This window comes from Puma concolor, chromosome A1, assembly GCF_028749965.1.
Source record: "Puma concolor isolate L17-30 chromosome A1, mPumCon1.1.hap2, whole genome shotgun sequence".
In the NCBI taxonomy this organism is placed as follows: domain Eukaryota; kingdom Metazoa; phylum Chordata; class Mammalia; order Carnivora; family Felidae; genus Puma; species Puma concolor.
This window is the reverse complement of record NC_141667.1, coordinates 190126998-190143228: the sequence shown is the minus strand read 5'-3', so window position 1 is coordinate 190143228 and position 16231 is coordinate 190126998. Positions and strand designations below refer to the sequence as shown.

The 16231-nt window shown below is 39.1% G+C and overlaps 1 protein-coding gene across 19 annotated transcripts in view; it reads left to right on the top strand.

The window, feature by feature from the left end:
- Positions 1-16231, top strand: part of SCEL (sciellin) — a 176249-nt gene that overhangs the window by 94903 nt on the left and 65115 nt on the right. For all 19 annotated transcript variants that reach the window (XM_086709977.1, XM_086710077.1, XM_086710031.1 and 16 more), the window contains one exon: positions 792-857. In XM_086709977.1, coding sequence (XP_086566103.1) covers positions 792-857 — 66 coding nt within the window. The remainder of the gene's footprint in view (positions 1-791; positions 858-16231) is intronic.

Genomic DNA, 16231 nt, shown 5'->3' with positions numbered 1-16231 from the left:
AAAAAAAATCTTAGTTCAGTCCTGTAGTGCCTCAGAGAATAGACCTGCTTCAGAAATTTAAAGCCAGCTCTCCTTCTCTCCTTATCCCAGACTTTCCTTCTCTGGGCTTTCCTCTGATATGTCACTCTCCTCTGAATGTCTTTATTTTTGGTCCATATCTAAGTCTTTTTGACAGAGCCCTTAGCTATCTCTATCAGTTAAAATTACATCCTGGGAATGTGAAGACATCTTTCTAATTGGATATTCATGTGTTTATATTTATGCATATACACAGATATATATTTATATACATATATGTATATATAATTGAGGTTAATATTACTGTGACATTCACATATGTTTTCATTATTCTTACTTTCAGAGATTTTTATCATGTAGCTTTTTAAAAACCATATTTAGAGTAGATTGTTTTTTATTATAAAATATTTCAGATATGCAAAAAAATAAAGAGAAAAAGAAGTATGTTGATGATAAACACTGATGAACCCACTAGTTAGATTTAACAAATATTATTTTCCAGATTCTTTTCATGTTTCTCTTTAAGAAATGTCCACATATTCATGTCAGGAAAGCAGGGAAAGGAGCTTACTTGTGAGCAGAGAGCCTAGATTGTAGGCTAGTTACTTCCTATTGAGTTGATGAAATAGTTTTCATTTTATTTCCAAGGCTTATAGAAAAGACATCTCAATGCCTTTTAACTGTCAAATTATTTTCAGCCTTTCCTGGTAGACATGTGGGTGGGATCAGGTCTTTCAAGCACCATGTTTATCAATGATGTCGTTTCCTAACAGACAGTCCTGGTTTCCGCCACCTCCTCCTGGTTGCAGTGCCACTCCAAGCATGGGAGCAAGCAGAAGGTAAGGGAAAGGTGTCAGGTGTAATTGCTGGGTAACTTGATGGAAGAATGTGTTGGAATTTGACAATGTATAATTGCAGAATCTTTGCAATAAATCGGAGGCTGTCTTGTGAACTCTGAGTGCTGAATAAGACGGTGCCCAGTGGGAGTGAGGTCAGGGTACCAGTGCGTCTGGTAGGAAGTCTGCAAGGAATATGTAGCTGTATTCGTTTGCTAAGGGCTGCTGTAACAAAGTCCTACAGACTGGGTGGCTTAACAAAAATGTTTGTCACAGTTCCAGAGGTTAGAAGTCCAAGACCGAGACTTCGGCAAGGTTGGTTCCCACTGAGCACTGAGAGGGAGAATCTATTCTACACTCTCTCCCAGTTTCTGGTGGTTTTCAGGCACCCTTTGGCATTTCTGAGTTGGTATAAGCATCATCCAGATCTCTCCCTCCATCTTTAGATGGTGTTCTCCCTGAGGGCTTGTCTGTCCACATTTCCCCTTCTTAAGAGAATACCAGTCATATAACATACGTGGCCCTTTCTACTCCATTATGACCTCCTCCTAACCTAACTAATTACATCTGCGTTGTCCCTATTTCCAAATAAAGTTGCATCTGAGGCACTGTGGGTTAGGGCTTCAACATATGAATTTTGGGGGCACACAATTCAACCCATACAAGCAGCAGAGGAGAGAACGGAGTCCAGCACCAGGCTGGGCTCCGCTATGGACTCCCGGTGCACCACTGCCTCCAGGCTGTGATGAACCAGTATGACTGGGTGAGGATATGACTGGCAAGTTCTTCGTAAACTTTAAGGGATAAAAGGGTTGTTTATACTTCAATGTTTTGTCACTAGCAATAATTATAACTAAAATTATAGACCATGTGGAGGGCACCTTGTTCTACAAAATCCATGCTAGGAATGTCAACAATCATTTAACTTATTGGGTGATTATTGTGTGCCAGATATTGTTCTAGGATCTGGGGGTATATCAGTGCACAAAAATGGAGCCTACCATGACCTTCAAAGAAGCAGACACATGTGGAGAACTCCTACAGTCTATGCCATCTCTACCACACAAAGAAAAATAAGTCTCTGATTTGGTTTTGCTTTAGGGGATCCAAAATTGTTTTTTTATGTCATCAGCCCCTAGAATATCTCCACCAAACATTTCCGTGTTCCAATGGGTCTTCCTTTTCCAATTCAACAATTGGAAACAAGAGTTTATTAAACAATGTGTTTGTTTAGTATTAGATTGCTTTATTTCCCAAAATTTTCATCTGCTGTGCAGAAAATATATTTGCATATATTTGATATTATTCATATATGCATAATTATTAAACATGTTGAACAATCACAACTTGGAATTACATCTACCTTATCTGTTAAAATATTTTCTTTTTAAGCCTCCTCATCTATAGGTGACTTCCAATTATATGAACTGCCAAGTATGGATTATGTTTCTAGTTTATAACCTTCTTTTCCCTCAGGCAGTTAGCTTTCTCTTTATGAGTGATACCTTTCATGGAGCTACCGAAGTGGGGGAAATATTAACTAGGAGTTTTGGTAGTTACTATTGTTTCCTGAGTATTTTAAGACCCATCCAATTTTGTATTAATAGATAATAACTGGTACTTAGAAATATTTATTATCTCCAAAAACTTATGTTCATCTTCTATGTATTATTCCAATATTAATGTAAATTATCATTGCAATTAGAAACTGGTTATATAACTGTGTAAAAATACAGAAGGATTATTCATGAGTTACTATCTCATGCTTTCAATGCCCATTGAGCTTCTGGATCTCTGTTTGCATAGAACTGGTAGTGCTTGGCTATATGCCCTTACAATTTATGCATTGCTGGATGTAATTTACATGGAAGATAAAATGAGTCACAATGCTCCTATTTCTATTTCCTGGATTAGGTCCATAGCACCAGAACTAAGGGAAAGAGAAGATTATTGGACTAGGTTGATCAATTTAGCTATCCATTCCTTTTTTTAGAGGCACAGATTATTAATATAATGGCTAAACTGAAAGATTTCTCTTTGAGGATCAGAGCTAATGTCATGCCAAGCTTTCAGGGGAAGGAGGGAATAATAACAATACAGCAATGCCTTTGATTTCTAAAATGCTTTTCTTTGGAAGAGCTCAGAGTAAGCTTCTGTTTCTCACCTTTAATGCCAGTGTATTCCTAGGGCTGAAAAAGAGCCTTTTTAGTCAAAGCTGAAAAATAGAAGCAATTATTAAATGATAAAAGAAGCAAAGGCTTAAAAAAGAAATCTTTGTCCCCAGAAGAACACAAAGAAAATGAAAATAGGTCAAAAATATAAAAATGGGGGACTATGGTTTTTAATACTAGCTAATAGCTCAGTGCTAACCTTATTTCCCTTATCCCTCACTTATACACTTGTCTCCTCCTCTCTTTTCCCTTTCTCATGTCTTCTGTAACAGAATTGCCCCTTAATACTAACACTCTTACTCTCTTTTCTGTTCATTTTGTGAACCTTCATTTTTCCCATCACCAAATCTTTCCCAGAGATTTCATTTTCTCTCACACACCCCTGTCTTTGCAGCACATTTGAAAAGACCGCCAGACTTCCCAGCCATTGTGGGAGTGAGTCCTTTTCTTCAACCTTTTCCCCCCTTGACCTCTCTGTGGCCTTTGACACCATGGATCATCCCCATTCCCCCAGTTGTTCCTTTCTTGACTTACAGAATATGGAAAAATCAAACTTATTTGTGTTTAGATTAAAAATTTGTGTTGGGATTGTATTTGGATTAAAATCTATTACAGGTTTGATGTAAGCTGCCTTAAGAAGGGTGTCAAGCTTTTTTGTCAGCAGAAGAACCCATGATATCACACCTTTATCTATATTTATATGTATACATCTATCTATAGCTAAGACTATATAAGATTGTGTTTATGTCTATATCTATTTCTGCATCTACACCTATAACTATAGCTGCATGTAATTCTGTATCAATTAGCATGAGACTGGTGAGTTCAATTAGAGATTAAATGAGAGAATTTAATTTTCTAAAATAACCATATATTATACCAAACAGAGAGAAAAAAAGCATTTTTTTCAAACAGGTATCATTTTATGTATGATATACATTAGTTTTATGGTGAGAGGTTAAGATCTGGGGATCAAACAGAATTTTGGAGTTAAGAGTTAAATATCTTTGAAAGCCTCTTGCCTTTAAAAAAAAATAAGATTAAAGAGAGAAGCTATAATTCATGATAATAAGACATAGCATGTAAATTTTGGAACTTAAGTCAAAACTTTTCTAGCTGGTTTCTAAGGCAGCTCCTTGGTCATTGGGATGAAAATATTCTCTGACCTCCTCTACCTTCTTTTGTCAGAAGGGAAACAACCAGCATAGCATTTTAAATGACCAAGCTACGTCAACAAGATTATTTCTTTTGAAATCTTCTTATCCAGTTCCCCCAGAACTTATAATTTCTTTTCATTTTAATTAAGACTGAATCAAGATTTTAGCTTTTATAATTGCTCTTCCCTGTTACTGTCATCTGTCTCTCCTCCTACCTCTGTGATCAAATCCCTGCTTCACTGGTTTCCTTCTCTTTCCATGTTCAAACCCCTTTCATCTTAAAGTATAAACTTCTTAAAAATTAATAGCCTAATTATACAAATTCATTTGACAGGCACCTGATCTCTTCATCACAACCAAAATTTTCAGAAAAATTGATGATACTTGCCATCTTTATTTTCTGGTTCTCATCATCATTAGTTCACAGAAACAGCTCTCCTCAAGGTCACTAATGACCTTCTGATAAATTCTTGCTGACATATCAGCCTCTGTGACTACTTGACCTTTCAAAAGGCATCACTGGCTGTTTTTGCCTTTCAGATATTTCTCTTCTATCTTTTGAGAAACTTCTCCTCCCCCCCCATCCCCCATCCCAAATATACTCCTGGCTTTCATTTCTTTAACCATTCTTTCTCAGTCTCCTTTACTATCTCATCCTTTCTTTACCAATCCTTAATTGTTGATGCTCCTAAAACCTCAAAGTACTTCCTTTCCTCTCATTCTGTATTTTCCCCCTCCACAGGTCACCCATGCCCAAAGCTTCAATGGCCATGTGTGTGCTCTTAACTCCTTCATTTATATCCACTCCACACCTCTTCTCTGAGTTACTTTAGATAGCCAACTGCCTGCTCAACACCTTCATTTAAATTTTCAAAAGCATTGCAAACCTAACATGTTTAAAAGGAAATTCATAATTTTTCACACTAACCTGGTGCTCTATCTTAATTAATAACATTATCCTTCGGCCTGTTGACACTCTTGAAAACTTGAACTTATTGTTCACATTTTTCTTTGCTTAATCATCAATATCCAATCCATCTAGTAAATCTTATCAATTTAGCTCCAGAATGACTCTTGCATCCATATACCTCCTTCATTTCTTTCATCATATCTCCTTTGGACTCCAGTAGTAGCTGCCTGGATATTCTCCCTTCATCCACCCTGATACCCACTGCCCTGATCTCTTCTCCACACAGCTGCCCAAGTGATATTTATAAAAGGTAATTGAAACACGTCACCCTCCTAAAGAAAAATATGACTTATCATTGTTCTTAAAATAAAGACTCCCATCCTTAGCACTGACCGCCTGCTATTCCCTGGCTTCCATCCCTCATAACTCCACTTTGCTCTCTGTTCTAGTCAGGTAATTGGTTTTAAATGCACCATACCTTCTATAGACCCTTAGCGTATAAGGTCATGTCTGCTTATCCTATCTTCTCCGCCAGTTGGGGCCCTTATGTTCCTGTGGCCATATTTTCATTTAGTTTCTCTTCAGAATATCACTTCTGACTCATGTCTGTTCTGTTCTGTCTGCTTCACACTAACTCAGGTATAGGAGACGGCAGCTTCCCGCCTTGATTTGTCCCAATACCACTTGTATAAGATTTTAATAAAAATGAACTGCTAACAGTCCATTGTAGAAGCCCAGACCAAACTAGGTCAAATGTGATTTTACAAATTCCTGTTCTTTAGTTCTTTGACCACACCTGTTATTGGTTATTTCATCTTGGCTGACATTTCTCTACTTTTGCTCAGTAGCCTCTCATGCCTTCTTTCTTCCATCTCTCTTTTTCTCTCCCCCACCCCCACATTCTCCTCTCCCCTCTTACTTCCACTCCTCAGTTTTATATTCATTATTTGTGTGGGTGGTCTAGTTCTCTCTTTGCTGTGCCAGGCTCTCCTCAGAGAATCTCATCCCCACCACCAAACACGATGATATAGTTACTCTTTGAGAGGCACTTTATCCTACCTTTTATAACATAAAATTATTTTGTGTCACAATAATATAAACATTCAGTCATCCACACTTAAATCATCAAAACTGTCACTGGCCTATCTCCTGTATTTCTCTTATTCAATAGTCATCATAGTGAGTTTGAGGGATCTGGATGCTGATCAAGAAAAAAAAATATGACCACTGGGGGGCAGTTGCACACTCTGAGCCTTATTTGGATGGTGCTTTGATGGGTTTGCCTGGGGAGCCAGTCTGGGCATAAAACTTTCCAAAACAACTGCACAGGAGCTGCCATCAGAAGGGAAGGAGGGCAAGGGAACTCTGAAAGAAAAGGAAATTCACAGAGGGGGCTTTCCTATCCAGGTGATGCCCTCAGCAGCATGGCCGCAGGGGTTTGGGGTCCTTTGCTCTCAAAGTTGGATAATATGGATGCACAAATAATCACAACACAAGATCAGCTATGGTATCATAAGAAAAGCATCAACATTCTCTGGGAGCTCTGATGTGGTGGGGAAAGCTTCTAGAAGGGGGTTCAGGGAAAAGGTCCTGAAAGAGATGTGGCATTTGGGGGAAAGAGAGGAATTACATAATACTAAGATTTCAAGCCCAGGGTGATTTTAAGTGTAGTGATGCCACCGATCAGTACAGGAAGAAACAGGAGCAGAGTGGGATACACAATTGGTCTTTAGAGGCTGTCATTGATTTGAGCAGGTACAGTCTGGGATACCAAAAGGATATATTTGTGGAGGTAATTACCGAACAGTGAGAAATGAGGGAGGTGCTCAGGTAAGAGGTTGGTGCCAGAGATCCAGGTTTGGGAATGATCCCAGAGATTTTAAATATGGTATCTTCAAAGTGAAGTTACCTATGGAGAAAATACTAAATTTGAAGACAATGAAAGTGGAACCTTGATGTGTGTCTACACATAAGGGGTTGAGGGAGGAACCAGAAAATGAGACTGTAACTAGTGCAATTACATGGTAAAGATGAAGTGTAATACGAGGTTGGTTGTGGCGAGGCAGAGTGAATGGATACATTCTACATCCAAAATCAATCATCCTTCAAAGTCTGGTATGAATCTTACTTCCACCACATACCCTTCTCAGCCCACGAGATTATTTTTGTCATCTGAATTCAGAAAGCTTATTGTCTGCAATTCTCACTTGGCAACTAATTGTGCATTACCTTAGAACATTACTTATTTTCATGGTGTACTTAGCTAGATGGCATCGTCTTATAATTTTTTGAGTCATCCGTATGACTTCATCCATAGTAACTTATCAATAAGTACATATTGATAAATGTTTTGTAATGTTTCTCAGTAACTACAAAATACGGGATTCCCTCAACCCATTATCATATTTATCTTTTTGTTGTTAGGCTTATTCTATATGCTTAAATTATGAGGACTATATATATGTGTGTGTGTTTATATATATAATATATAGCTTATATTATATTAATTATATATATAGTGTGTGTATATGTATATGCATATATATAGTGTGTATATATAGTGTGTGTGTGTGTGTGTCTATATATATATATATATATATATATATATATATATATATATATATATAATAGACATATATAATCTCCCCTCATTTCCCCTGTCTGTATCTGTGTCTCTGTGTCTGTGTCTGTCTCTCTGTCTTTCCAAAACAATTGTTGATCTCTGACTAAATGCTAAGAGCTCACTTTGCTAAAAGCCAGGAATACAGAGATGTGTAAGACCTAGTCCCAATTTCAAGAAAGACAAAGTGTATAAGGGAGTCAGTTTGAGCCAGGAGTACTAAACATGAAGACTGGCCCTAGTTAAGAGTGAGTCCTTGAGGGTATGATAAACACAGAAGTTGCAATAGCCACAAAATATGTGGACCAAGGAGAGGGAGACAGTAGAGAATGTGTTCGAGGTATAGTAGGATTAAAAGAGATGCTTAAGGTAAACCTTAAAGAGTAAGCAAGAGAAAGCTAGGTGCAGAGATGTGGTAGGGGTAGAACCATTCCAAGAAGAAAGGAGAGGAGGGGCAAATGTTCTAATACCAGAGAGCATGGTGTGTGTGTCCGTGTGTGTATGTTTGTGTGTGTGTGTGTGTGTGTGTGTGTGTGTGTGTGTGTGTGTATAGAACTATGGAACTTCTATCCAAGAAGCATTCTCTGCATTCTTCTTTATCAGTTATGTTTAGTCATAGCAGGAAATCTAGTAATTACAAATTCAATGTCATTTCGAAAAATGTCTAGATAACCATTTATAGATATACATTTATAATTTGTGATAAGCTTAGGTACCTTTTCAGAATATCATGCTTCTTTTTTTGTGTTAATGCTTTGCTATTGTGTAATTTGAGCTCTGGCTGTGCTTGAGATTGTGATATATATCATAGAAAGTACAAATGTCATCGCTGTGGATAATTATTAGGTAAGAGCCAGTGAAGTCTGCCTTTCCCACTTTCTGCTTTTTGAATATGAATCAGAAAGCAATTTGTTAGCAATTGCTAGTGTATGCCTTCAGTTTTCAAGTTGTTAAACTTTTCCTCATTTTTGAGTCCTTCACAAGATTGATAAGATAACCTTTGCCAGCCTTGAGCCAGGGCATGGACAATAGACTCCATTCATGGGAGATATTCAGTCACATCCTGATGAAATATGGACACAGCATTTCTAGGAAGTTGATGTTGAAGTTACTTCCAATTTCAGAACCAACTGTTCAATGTTTGTATTCTGTTTATGATACATTCAAGTGTTCCTATGTTTTTATGTGACTTAGAGAGCCCGTGGTTAAATGGCATGTGGAGCTCATTTAAGAAACTTAGTGAAGCTGAATTAAGGTAGTTTCTGAACAGACAATAAGAATGTTTATGATGTTACCCATTATGGCGATTCAGGACCACTGATGAAGCCAATTCCACCACCACCACCACTACCAAAACACCAATCTGGTTTTTTCTGGAATTGTTTCGGAACACAGAGAAGAAAATACATAGCTTCCAATAAAATTAAAATAGTGGAAACACACCTAAGAAATTTCCCTAGGAAATTACCACATAGTTAAATGCTTGCTATGTACTTTTATATTTTCTCATCTGTATTTGTTCAACCTCTTCTTCAGTGGTTTTTATTGTCAGTGAGTTGATTGGTAGAGTTGAAGGAGGAAAGAAAATCCTGATTGAGATGTGAGTTGCCATGGCAACTACAGTTATATTTTTCTGTGTGTAACTATAAATGGTAAAATGTAACCCTTCTAATTATACTGCTACATTTTTAACTCTATTGGTACCAGACCCTCTGCAAAGTTTGTTGTCATGGTAAATTAAATCTATATGTTTCATTTGTATCCCAACAAGTCTTTATTTTAATTAGAATCTGTTTTGCAAAAATTAAGATTCTAAAACTCTTAGTAAAATATCAAACTACAGTGATTTTAAAATCTAATCTGAATGCCTACAAATAGCCCTTCTGGACATTCAAAATAATTAAAATGTTAACCGGAATCAAGGTTTATTATTTTTGAAGTGTGTCATTTGAATAGAATGAAAAGAAAGCAAATTAAAAATGTGCCAGTGGAGGGCTTAAGCTTTATTTAGCAGAAAGTTGCTTTTTCCTCAGTCCTATGAAGTCAACATAGACAGGCTCTGCTCTCCTAATGCTAGTTTTAAGTAACTCATGCATTCAAACAACAACCATCAAAGACATCCCTGCTCCCCACCCCCCATCCAGATTCACCACCCCTGCTCCCTTGGAGCCCCTGTTTCCTCTATTGCTGCCCCAGGTTGCTCCTTGAACTATGATGAAGCGGCAAACCCTCAGACTCAGAAGCAGGAGCAAGGAAAAAGCTGTGAGAATCAGGGTACTGAGGGGCAAGGGTCCTGCCGAAACCATCACCCTCCAGGTTACAGCTCCCTCTGTCCCAGCCATAAAAACAGTTTGATTTTTTTAAAAAAAGTGATTTCACCCTGTAGTAGTATTGTCTGAAGGTCTATCAAATAGAGATTGTAAATTTCACCTCTAAAAGCATGAAAATTCTGAGAGATTAAAGGGGCTGTCTGTGGTGATTCAAATCTTAGTGTCAATTACATAAATCATGTTTTTTTCCTGGTAAAACTGAGCAGAATTGGGACAGGCTGAGGGATGGTGGCTTGAATTTCATGAATAGGGGATGGCTTTGGAGGAAGAAGACTGGGAGGGAGAGAGTCCTAGGTGTGGTATAGTGTAAGTGACAGGAGCATACTGTGACATAGACTAGGCTTCCAAGAACGTAGGAGGAGGGTAGTGGGAAAAGTGGGTGAGGGGTGTGTGCGAGGGCCCACATTTTACTTAAGAGTGTCTGCACACTTGGGGGCACTGCTTTGTCCTCTGATCTTTCTTCTTCCTCTGTCAGAAATAGACAGAATATTAGATACATGGAATCACAGTATGTGTAGCCTTTTGAATATGGCTCTTTCACTTAGCACAATGGATGTGGGGTTCATCCATGCTGTTCCGTGTATCAGTAGCTTATTCCTTTTCATTGCTGAGTAGTATTCCATTATTTGGAGCTATACAGTTCATTTATCCATTCAACTGGTGAAGGAAATTCGGGTTGTTTTCATAGGCTCTAAGAGTTCACATATGGGTTTTTGTGTGTACCTATTTCTTGGTGTGTGGGATTGCTAGGTCATATGGTAAGCATTTGTTTAACTTTATAAGAAACTTCTGAGCAGTTTTTAAAGTGACAATTCTATTTTGCACCCCACCAGCAATACACGAGAGTTCAAGTTGTTTCACTTCCTTAACATTACTTAGTACTGTCAGCTTTTAAAAGAATTATTTTAGCCATTCTGATATGTGTGGAGTGCATCTCACCCTGGCTGTAATTTTCATTTCCCTAAAGACTAGTGATGTCAAGAATCTTCTCATTTGTTTATTTGTCATCTGTACATCTTCTCTGGTTAAATATCTGTTCAAATTGTTGGCCTATTTTTTCAATGGGTGGTTTGTTTCCTTACTGTATCTTTGAGAGTTTTAAAAACTTATGTACTGCTTACAAGTCCTAAGTCAGATATGTGATTTGCATGTATTTTTCTCCCAATGTGGCTTGGAAGAAGAATCCTTCTCTTAACAATGTATTTTTGCAGAGCAAAAGTTTTTATTTAATGAAGTCCGGTTTATCAAGTTATTGTTATTTTTTTAGTAAACTGTGCTGTTGGTGTCATATCTGAGAGCCCTCTGCCTAACCCACAGCCACAAAGATTTTTCTTCCAAGAGTTTTATACTTGTATGTTTTATATACAGGTCTATGATTCATTTTGAGTAGATTTTTTTTTGAGAGACAGTGAGAGTGAGAGCGAGAGAGCGAGAGAGTGAGAGAGCGAGAGAGCATGAGTGAGAGAGAGCATGCACAAGCAGGGGAAGGACAGAAGGAGAGGGAGAGAGAGAATCTTAAGCAAGCCCCATGCTCAGCACAGAGCCCGACATGGGGCATGATCTCAGCACTGTGAGATCATGATCTGAGCAAAAATCAAGAGTCAGATGTTAAACTGACTGAACCACTCAGGGGGCCCCTGGAGTAGACTCTTTTTCAATGCTAAAAAATTTTAGAACTTCACCTGATAGTAATTGGACTGTTCTTATTATGTCTTTGAGAAAATATCTAGGGACCAAAAGTTGCTATGAATTTAACAATACTTAAAATTTCTGTCTCTTTGTGTCTATTGGCTAGCTAAAGTTTACATATTTTCTTATAGAGCTAATTAAATTATGTTAATTTAAATTGTATTAACCACAACCACATCTACATACATTTGGAAAGTGCAGTATATCAATGTGCAAGGTGCTTAGTCTATAGCAAGTACTTGGGGCTCGGTGGAATTAAGGATGCCTTGTAATAACTCTGCCTTCCCACAGTCATGTAGTGGTTTGCCAGCCACAGATCTGGACAGATCTTCTCCTTTTGTAGATAAAGAAGCAGAGGTTCAGAGAATCAGCCCTCTTTCTAGGGTCCAACTGAGTTAGTGGCAAAGCTAGTCTAAAACGTAGGTCTCTGGAATTTTGAGGAAGGTGCATGCTCTATTGCTGTGTTATGGTTTCTTGAAATGGCCCCTGGCCACTAGGAAGTGAGACTTCATTATAGTAATCATTCTTTTGAACATGTGCCTCACATTCTATAAGCTCTTTGAGATCAGGGACCACATCTTTTTTAGCTTTTGAATGCCCAGTTTTGCTCATATGTTGCTATGTGTCCTAATATTAAAACTGGGGCATTTGTGGAATAAATGCTTGTTGAGCTAATGACTCCTTCCTTGGGCAAGAAAGTAATGCATGACAACATATTGTTATTAGATTTTCACTGGGAATACTGGTGTATTGGTATTGGTCTCATCCAGTATGATCTAGAGAATAACACATGAGATTCAACATCAGAAAAACTAAGCTGAAACCCTGGCTGGCTGAACTACTTACTAGCACTGTGACGTAGGGCAGATTACTTAACCTTTGGGACTCATCGAAAAACAAAACAAAACAAAACAAAAAACAAAACATACTCCATGAGATAGATGTATGAATGGAATAAAATAATGCTTGTGAGAGCTTGACCAAGTTAGTATGGTACTGAAACTCAAAAACTAGAAGTTCCATCTCCTTTGTCACTTTGTGGGAATAAAAATTCAGTGTGTGAAAAACAAAGCCTAAGCATGATGGAAGTTGAAAACAAAACTCACAGTTAAATGTTAGAGTCGATTATTCTTGTTTCAATCTAGGCATGTGCTGTAGTAATGAAATGCTTTTCACAAGAGTGTGCAGACAGAAGTCCCAGAGCCAGGCATGTTTTGCAAAAAAGCCATGATGAAGAGAAGTGATTTTTGTAGCAGCACAAGAAAAAGAAGTAATATAAACTGCTTCATGATGTCATTTCTATTAGCTCTGGCCTTCGGGCTCATCTGCAAGTTTTCCCATTTCTTATGAAAGCTGTCTTTTTTATTCCCAGAAGTTATTCCTTACAATTATAGTCACTCATGTGGTGGCATGGATCCTGCAAAGGTCTTGTTGGCTTGGAGGAAAGACAGGGGGTAGAGCCAGGGGTCAACTTATCCAAGCTTAAAAATTGCATCTCACAGTGGTATTCAAAGAGGATCGTTCCACATGCATGTCTCTTGTTTCCTTCTCTTCAAAACATTCTGGGCCACAGCTTCCTGCCTCGCTCTTGCATTTTAATCCCCTGGCTTGGCATTACATCAAGCTCCTGGCGTGGCATGAATGACTTCTCTCATTGCCCCTAAGGGCTTGGGTTCTGTCATCTGTGGCTGTCATTGCGGAGATGCAAATGAAAGCTTCTTTGAGGTGAATTGAAGTCAATGTGGCATTGCCTAGCCCCAGCCCAGCAGTGCTCTAAATGCAGCACCTTCCGAAAGCAATATTCCCCTCTGTTTTTCTTGGCCTTCACAACTGCACACCCACCTTTTCTTTCCAGGGTAGTCCCCAAACCATATCTGTACCGTGTACTACTTCCGTATCCATACCTGCTTCCCAGATATACCCAGTCAATATCACCTGCCTCTTTGAGGGCTTAGCCATTCTAACATGGAGGAACTTTAGCTTTTCATCAGTGTGATTGTGGCATAGGCAAACTTTGGCACCATTCTATTTCTCCTTTTTGTAATCCTCCTTTTCATCTTTTTATCTCTCTCCTGCCTGTTCTCAGACATCCAGTGTCCTGTGCAGACTTACTATTTCCCAGGACTGACCACCTTCTTACCCCTTTCATCTACCCCTGGAAGAAAAGCATATAATCAGTGAATCCACCCAGGTACACTAAAGACACGTTATCACTTGTGATATCCCATTATCCCCAACACAGGGATATTTTTTGAAAAGAGAAGGTTATGGCATTTCATATAAAATAATATCTAATTATAAAATCTAACACTAAACCAGAATGGGGAGGCTATTTTTTTAGGTAAATTGTTTTTCAGGTTTTAAAACCTAAACAGGTTTTAAACGTTTCAAGCTGCACTTCAGTTCTCATTTCCTTCCTCAACAAATAGAAATGCATCCAATCATTCCCTCTTTCAACACATCTGTTGGGCACCTAAATCATACACAATCCTAGTATTTAGGATATAACTATACTTCTAAGAACTTTCAGCCCAGTATGGAGACAGAAAATTATGTGTAATCCAGAACAGTGTGGTATGGGCCTAAAGAGGGTATGCTGTGGGGAGACATAGAGATGTATCCAGCACAGGTTTGGGTGCCACAAGGGACAGTAATGACTAAGCCAAGTCTGAAGCTACAGGAAGAAGTATCCAGGGGAAAGGGAGAAGCAGGTAGTCCAGAGAACAGAGGGAATATGGTGATGGGGTGGTTAGGAGTGCAAGGGTTAGGAGTGCAACACCTACAGTGTTGGGTTTATGTGGGGTAACAAAAGCCACAGCACTAGGTGTATAGTGAGCACTTACAGTGAGCTAGGCAGTGCTCGAATTCTTTGCAGGCCCTTCTCCTGGGTTCAATGCCACCATCAACACAAGGAGCAGGAGACTGACCATACTCTGTGCACTGCCCATCACCCAGGCAATCACTATCACATCACACTCTGCTGAGAAAGATTTAGGACTGATTGCATCACCTCCTCCATCTCTATGGCCACAGATCCCCATGAGAAGCTCGGTCTGATCATTTCTTGTCACCTTGAGTAGCCCCACAGAGCTCTGTCCATCACTGACCCTGACCCAAAATAGCAGCATCCTAAGCACTCAAACCTTCCACAGTACCTCCCTGGATGTGTCATCTATTACCATCAAAACTGGCTGCTCTGCAGTCTTGTCTTTGAATAGCACTCATCTGTTTGTTGAGCTCTTCCAGAAGACTCTGCTTCCATGGGGTCCAGAAGAAGAGGAGAGGTCCTGTTTGCTCTTCATTGCTACTTCCTATCAATGTTAGCTTTCTCCTCCCTAAAGATCCCCTATCTTCCTTGAAATTATGGCATCATGAGCTTCTCTTCATCATTGCAGTCAATTGAAGGTCTCAGAGTCACTCACCACCCCTCTTTCAAGATTCTGGCACCAGGCTCATGGTCTCTGTCACACCTGCCTCCTGCCATAATGCTTGGTGATTTTCAAACCCATGTGGAGGATCCTTCCCCCAACTGGCCTCTCACTTTCTTGATCTCTTCTCCAATATTCTTGTCCTTTGCCCTACCTCAGCTATCCATACATCTTGCCTTTGTAAGTAACCATATGCATTTCAAAGTTTTTCCATTCTGCTTCTACTTTCTCTCTACTCCATTCAGCCCACTCTCTCCAGTCCTCTGATTCTAGAAATTTCTCAGCCTCAGCCCCACCAATCACCAATCCACTGATTCTTCACATTGCCTCTACTCTCATATCCTCTGTTCCCTCCATGTCCATCTCAGATCCCACAGTCCTTCCTTATAATCACTTCCTCATACCCCCCTTGCCTTCCTTTGCCCTCATTCTCTTTGTTGCACTCACTTGGCTGAATTATAAGCTTAGTTAAATCCACCTCTCTGTTTCACCTGTTTCTGCCCCCTAAGCAGCTGAATATGGCAAGAGAAAACAATGGCAGCTAGTTTTATTTTAATTCAATGGCCACGAACCTCCATTGAGCTACTGGTGCTGCCCAGGGATCCCTAGGATATCATGGGGGAGGGTTTATGGAGCCAAACTTCCTGGTTCAGATTCCTCCCTCTGCCACTTACCAGCTGTATCATCAGGGATATTTATCTTCACTTTCTGAGCCTCAGTCTTCTCATGTATAAGGTAGAAAGAAGAATGATACTTATCTCTGGGATCACAGTGAGGATTAAATGAGAGAGCTCTCTGTGTTTCCATCTGTGACCAACCAATCATCTCACTTGTGTCTCAGGTACCCTTACTTCTCAAGTCTCATTGTTTTCTGCTCACTCTGCTGCACCATCAAATTTCACTGATTCACTGGGTCATTCTCATCGCGATGTATGCAAACTCTAGTAACCTTTCTTGACCTATCAACCTTCAGGAAGCCACCCATTTCTCTGCAAAACACCTCTATCTCCTATTTTCTCTTAAATACACTCCTATAAAGTTGTTTTTCACTACTGCTCCATCAAAACTGCTC